Consider the following 7,225-nt stretch of genomic DNA (forward strand, 5'->3'; position numbering starts at 1 on the left):
AAATATCAACATTTCTCTTATGAGAAATTTGAGAATTATCAACATTTCACTTAAGAGAAATTTGAGAATCATTAACATTTCACGTAAGAGTCAACATTTCACTTATGAGAAATATCAACATTTCACTTATGAGAAATATCAATATTTCACTTATGAGAAATATCAACATTTCATTTATGAGAAATATAATTTCACTTATGAAATATTTCAATTATGAGAAATATCAACATTTCAGTTATGAAAAATTTGAGAAATACCAACATATCACTCATGAGAATTATCAACATTTCACATATGAGAAATATCAACATTTCACTTATGAGAAATTTGAGAAAAATCAACATTTCACATATGAGAAATATCAACATTTCACTCATGAGAAATTTGAGAAATATCAACATTTCACTGATGAGAATTTATAGAAATATCAACATTTCACTTGTGAGAAATATCAACATTTCATCGTTGAGAAACATCAACAATTTACTTGTGAGAAATATCAACATTTCACTTATGAGAAATATCAACATTTCTCTTCCAAACGTGAAAGTTCTATTGCGTAACTAGTTAGGTCTATGATAATAATCTCCCAGCCTATTTCTCCTTTTTTTATTATTTCATAGGTTAACCAGAACGGGTCTTTAGGCCTATCTCGAATTTAGCCAATCATTCTTTTTTCTACGGCTGATTCAAAGGTTGGATGTAGAGGCTATAGACATTTTTTTTATGTTTCAGACTTTCAAATGTGATATGAATATTTGGGTTTGTTCGTTTTTGAAGAGAATAAGCAGCTGTTTACTGATGTCTTTGTATCTTTTCCGTAAGTCAACTGTTGTCTTTGTATTTTGTTCGTAAGTCAATTGTTGTGTCTTTGTATTTTGTTCGTAAGTCAATTGTTGTGTCTTTGTATTTTGTTCGTAAGTCAATTGTTGTGTCTTTGTATTTTGTTCGTAAGTCAATTGTTGTGTCTTTGTATTTTGTTCTTAAGTCAATTGTTGTGTCTTTGTATTTTGTTCGTAAGTCAATTGTTGTGTCTTTGTATTTTGTTCGTAAGTCAATTGTTGTGTCTTTGTATTTTGTTCGTAAGTCAATTGTTGTGTCTTTGTATTTTGTTCGTAAGTCAATTGTTGTGTCTTTGTATTTTGTTCGTAAGTCAATTGTTGTGTCTCTGTATTTTGTTCGTAAGTCAATTGTTGTGTCTTTGTATTTTGTTCGTAAGTCAATTGTTGTGTCTTTGTATTTTGTTCGTAAGTCAATTGTTGTGTCTTTGTATTTTGTTCTTAAGTCAATTGTTGTGTCTTTGTATTTTGTTCGTAAGTCAATTGTTGTGTCTTTGTATTTTGTTCTTAAGTCAATTGTTGTGTCTTTGTATTTTGTTCTTAAGTCAATTGTTGTGTCTTTGTATTTTGTTCTTAAGTCAATTGTTGTGGCTCTGTATTTTGTTCTTAAGTCAATTGTTGTGGCTTTGTATTTTGTTCTTAAGTCAATTGTTGTGGCTTTGTATTTTGTTCTTAAGTCAATTGTTGTGTCTTTGTATCTTGGTCGTAAGTCAACTGTTGTGTCTTTGTATTTTGTTCTTAAGTCAATTGTTGTGTCTTTGTATCTTGGTCGTAAGTCATCTGTTGTCTTTGCATTTTGTTCGTAAGTCAATTGTTGTTTGTATTTTGTTCGTAACTCGAACTTAAAAACACTTGTCTAGCTCAATTGATAATCAAACATCTGTTGATTATTCACTGACTTAAGTGACTTATTCTAGAACTGCTGGGGTTGGATTGCCTATGAGAATCTGTCATCCAGAATGCTTCTGGAAAAAGAGTTCTTGATAATAAGAGAACCAGTCAATATGAGCTGTAGGTCATAAAAGGTTCCATCTGGAATAAATACCAACTTGAACTTCGCGTGAAGGTTACCAGTCCTGCTCAGTCAATGGGAGCTTCAGCTGCCTCTAAGTGATTAAATGTGAGCTCCTATTCATAAGAAAAGCTCCATGAAAAAGCTTAGTCATTTCAAAAAATGACAATATGAGCTGTAAGTCATATAAGCAGCTGCATCAGTTGGAGCCTACTCCATCATACAGGACAAACAGTTAGCTTGGGCTATAGGCAGCAGACTCATTTAGGCCGGGAGCACACTAGCGACTCTGTGGCGCCACAAAGCCACGCCACGCCTGTGGCGGGGATGAGCGACAGAGAGCCACAGTCATTTGCCACAGTCGCTAGTTTGCGCGGCAAAACTTGAAAACAATGGAAACCTATGGGAGACCGCATCCCCGCTACACGATACTGTGGCTTTGTGGCGCCACAGAGTCGCTAGTGTGCTCCCGGCCTTAGAGTGAAAATCTGACTGTGTGACCCACACAGTAGGTAATATGAAGGCCTCCAAAAACAGAAGCTTCAAACGACACAAAAGAGCAAGTATCTTGAGTAAGCTTCGTCACGGGCTTTGTCGCATCGTCAGTACACATCGGCTAATCAAGTCGCAGAACCCACGTTCGAACCTTGGACGAGTATAAGCTATAAACCCAATTTACCTCTTGATTTAGGCGGTGAATTGTGTAGCTGGTAGTTAGTCAACCAATGAAGCTGTGGTATAGCCCTTAGCCCATATTTAGTGGGTGGTGGATTGCTCCTGGGGTGTTATGCACCATTTCACCCGGCCTTAAGGGCCTGGGGCTCGCAACCTCATCCCTGGAGACTTGATGAAAAACAGGATGGATGTAGCAATTATATATATATATATATATATATAACAAATGCAGTCATGTCTAGTCCATTGCAGGACAAAGGCCTCAAACATACCTTCATTCATGTCTGGGGTTTGGCCAGTTTTCATTACCACGCAGGCCAGTGCGGCTTGATATTGATAAGAACCTTTGCCTGATAGCTCCCAGCAAACCGACCTTGTATAGGTGTTTCTGACTAGTACAAAGAGGATGTATATATATATATATATATATGAATATATATATATATATATATATATATTATGTGTATATATATATATATATATGTATATGAATGCATTTCACTTTAGAGATTTCTCCTCCCATTCTTGATCTTAAATCGCGGAAGTTTAAAAGAAAAGAAATTTAGAAAGGCGCGTAATTTGTCTTTCTATCCTTTGACCTTCGAGAGAGAGAGAGAGAGAGAGAGAGAGAGAGAGAAACTGAAAGACACATACCATTTCCAACGATCCTTCTCATCATCGTATCGTCTTACGAACGTTGCATTCTGGGAGATGTCACAGCTTCGAGATTGTACAGTAGTAGTAATTGTAGCGTTGAGTCTATAGTGAAGCTCTCCCTCATTATACCCCCTTCGAGACAGACTTGCCGAAGGGTATCTCCCCCGCCTATGGAACCCTTCCTCGCCTTCGTCAGGAGCGAAATATGCACGACTGCTTTTGAAATTCGGGCGAAGGGATGATGGAAATAAGGTACGGCCGAGATTTGGGTCAGTGTCCTTGCAAGGTTGAGAGGGAGAGAGAAAAAGACGTAGAAAGAAAAAGAAAAGGATGAAAAAAAAGAGAAATGAGATAGACGTGATAGCATTCCACATCCATCAGTACACATTCCTTTTAGCCATCTTGTTTCTGTATTAGTTAATCATAGGTTTTTTTTTTTTTAGTTTAGATGAGGATGGGTTGGTCTATGATTTGACGGAAAAAAAATTCTCTTTTAATTAATGTTTTTTTTTTTTCAATGAACATCAAACATGAGTTTTACAGGTCACTTTATAGAATATTGATTTGTTTAATTTATTCATTACTATTACTTTTAATGAAGACTTATGATAAAAAATATACGAGAAGAAACATTCAGATGAATTATCTGATTTGACGAAAAAAAAATTCACTTTTAAGTAACTGACTTTTTTTTTTAATCAACATCTAACGAGAGTTTAACAAGTGACTCAAGTTGTTTCTTTATTTGTAACCAGAATTATTTTGATTACTATTACTTTTACTGGAGATTTATCATAAAAAAAGTAGAAGAGATAAGAATGGTTGAAATGACTTATTATTTATGTACAGAAACCACAATGTAATTCAGACAGAGGAGGTTATACAGTCTGCTTTGCCGAGGCAATAGAACATGGCTGAAAAAAAAACTGATTGATTGCTGCAAGCAGGAAAACTTTAATGAAGGGGCGAGTGATACATCTTAGGCAATAGTGCAAGCAAAAGCTGAGGAAGGTGCCAAAGGGAAAAATTAACGCAATGGTGCAAGGAAAACCCTGAGGGGATGATGCAAGTTGGTTTTTAAAAAAGTTTAAGAAAGGTGCAAGGAATAATCAGAGGCAATGACAGGCATTTCAACAAATTAACTGATAGACATACGTTCATATAATTGACAGGCATTCGATCATATAATTGACAGGCATTTGGCCTTATGACTGATAAACATAGCCACATAATTGACAGGCATTCTATCATATAATTGACAGGCATTTGACCTTATGACTGATAAACATAGCCACATAATCGAAGGGCATTCGATCATATAATTGACTGGCATTTGACCTTATGACTGATAAACATAGCCACATAATTGATAGGCATTCGATCATATAATTGACTGGCATTTGGCCTTATGACTGATAAACATAGCCACATAATCGACGGGCATTCGATCATATAATTGACTGGCATTTGACCTTATAACTGATAAACATAGCCACATAATTGACAGGCATTCGATCATATAATTGACAGGCATTTGACCTTATAACTGATAAACATAGCCACATAATTGACAGGCCTTCGATCATATAATTGACAAGCATTTGACCTTATAACTGATAAACATAGCCACATAATTGATAGGCCTTCGATCATATAATTGACTGGCCTTTGACCTTATGACTGATAAACATAGCCACATAATTGACAGGCATTCGATCATATAATTGACAGGCATTTGACCTTATGACTGATAAACATAGCCACATAATCGACGGGCATTCGATCATATAATTGACTGGCATTTGGCCTTATGACTGATAAACATAGCCACATAATCGACAGGCATTCGATCATTTAATTGACTGGCATTTGACCTTATGACCGATAAACATAGCCACATAATTGATAGGCATTCGATCATATAATTGACTGGCATTTGACCTTATGACTGATAAACATAGCCACATAATTGATAGGCATTCGATCATATAATTGACTGGCATTTGACCTTATGACTGATAAACATAGCCACATAATTGACAGGCATTCGATCATATAATTGACTGGCATTTGACCTTATGACTGATAAACATAGCCACATAATTGATAGGCATTCGATCATATAATTGACTGGCATTTGACCTTATGACTGATAAACATAGCCACATAATTGACAGGCATTCGATCATATAATTGACTGGCATTTGACCTTATGACTGATAAACATAGCCACATAATTGATAGGCATTCGATCATATAATTGACTGGCATTTGACCTTATGACTGATAAACATAGCCACATAATTGACAGGCACACGATCATGTAATTGAGTCATTCGATTATATAACTGACAGGCATTCAATCATATAATCGACTGGCATACGATCATATAATTGGCAGACATTCAATCATGTAATTGATAGGCAATTGATCTTATAAATGATAGGCTAATGATCATATAATTGACAGGCCTTCAGTCATATGATCGACAGGCATAAGATCATATAATTGGCAGATATTCAATCAAATAAGTAATCGGCAAATGATCTTTACAGTTAGAGGCAAATGATGTTATAATTGTCAGGCATTCGATCATATAATCGAGAGGTATTCGATCAGATAATTTATATGCATTCCCTAATATAATTGACAGGCTTTTGATCGTATAATTGACAGGAATTTGACCTAATAACAGATAGGCATACAATCATATAATTGACAGGCATTCGATCATATAATTGTCAGGCATTTCAACTAATTACCCGATAAACGAATAGTCACATAATTGACTGGTATTTGTCCTTATAACTGATAGACATACTATCATATAATTGACAGGCTTTCGATCTAACAACTGACAGGTGAGTTTGAGTTCACAATCGAATTTTCGATCAGCTGTTATGAATTCAGTAATCGATATAGAAGACAATCACAGCAGTTCTGTGTTTACTCAATGCAATGAAGACATTATGAGGGAATCCAAGCAGTTCTGGATTGAGTAGTCAAAGGAGTGGAGATACACAAGGCAATACAAGCTCTTGAAGAATAGATATCCAATTTAATGGATACATAGAGGTTAATCCCAGTAGTAGTAGGATGAGTATGCAAAGTAATGGAGACATAGAAGGCAATCTAAGCAGTTCTAAAACAAGTACTCAATGGAGGGTTATATTAACCTATTGGAAAGGTCTCTGCCTTGCTATTGGACGAGGATTCGAGACCTATACAAGCTCGATAGTTTCTAGTAGTGTCTGTAACCTTACCATCTTTTTGAGCTAAGGATAGGGGGTTTGGTGGAGCCACTATGTCTACCTGATGAGTCATCTGCAGCTATCGCCACCCCCATCCTGGTCCCAGCCTGATGGAGAGGGGTCTTGGGCGCTGATCATATGTATATATGGTCAGTCTCTAGGGCATTGTCATGCCCCTTGCCTATGCCATTCATGAGTGACCTTTAGATCCTCATTGAGTTTCTGTATGGAAGTCTGATATAGACAGTGTAATTGTAGGGGAAAGGGTCTTTAAATGGTAATCTTATCTCCTTTCCTAGTCTCGGGCAAAAGAAAACAGAATAGAAGGAAAGGAACTTAAAGAGTCATCCAAAAATTGTAAAATAGAAGCTGTAAATCAACTTGGGAAAACAGAGGATGGAAGAGAGTTCCTGAAATTTCCAGCAAAGTGTAAATTGGTGTGTAATCCTGTGGTCTTATTAACTCTGGGATATTAAAAGGAATATTATCAGATATCATAAGTATTTCTTAGCACTTTTTCGTTAAAGAAATAGTTAATTAGTCGTTGAGTTCATCAGCCAATGACCAAACCTATCTATTGACACTCAGATTGATTGATTGATTGATTATGAGTTGTCTAGCTTCCTGACATCTAAGGTAAGGATGCAAGTAGATGCTCACATACATCTTTATATTATGCGAGCACAGAGCATCCCAATTTTCATACAAAGCTGTTATTTACCAGCCCTCTTCGAAGGACTACCCTCATAGATGTGGTTTAACGATTTAACCATTCAATAACATCAATCAC

The 7,225-nt window shown here is 36.0% G+C and overlaps 1 protein-coding gene across 1 annotated transcript; it reads right to left on the minus strand.

Moving 5' to 3' along the window:
- Positions 1-825: 825 nt before the first annotated feature.
- LOC137634778 (repetitive organellar protein-like) lies at positions 826-6,530 on the minus strand. Its single transcript, XM_068367312.1, has 4 exons — positions 6,497-6,530; positions 5,738-5,869; positions 4,339-4,394; positions 826-1,680 (listed from the first exon to the last, which is right to left on the minus strand). The coding sequence occupies exons 1-4, from the start codon at positions 6,528-6,530 to the stop codon at positions 826-828; spliced, it is 1,077 nt and encodes a 358-aa protein (XP_068223413.1).
- Between the last annotated feature and the right edge of the window lie 695 nt (positions 6,531-7,225).

Source organism: Palaemon carinicauda, chromosome 3 (assembly GCF_036898095.1).
Source record: "Palaemon carinicauda isolate YSFRI2023 chromosome 3, ASM3689809v2, whole genome shotgun sequence".
NCBI lineage: Eukaryota > Metazoa > Arthropoda > Malacostraca > Decapoda > Palaemonidae > Palaemon > Palaemon carinicauda.

Coding starts and splice junctions, on each gene's coding strand:
- LOC137634778 (XM_068367312.1), bottom strand. CDS start 6,530: ATGGGGGTGGCGATAGCTGCAGATGACTCATCAG. Junction 4,395..5,737: donor AACATCATTTGCCTCTAACT/GTAAAGATCATT, acceptor TATGTTTATCAG/TCATAAGGCCAAATGCCTGT. Junction 1,681..4,338: donor TGCCTGTCAATTATATGAAC/GTATGTCTATCA, acceptor AGTGTTTTTAAG/TTCGAGTTACGAACAAAATA.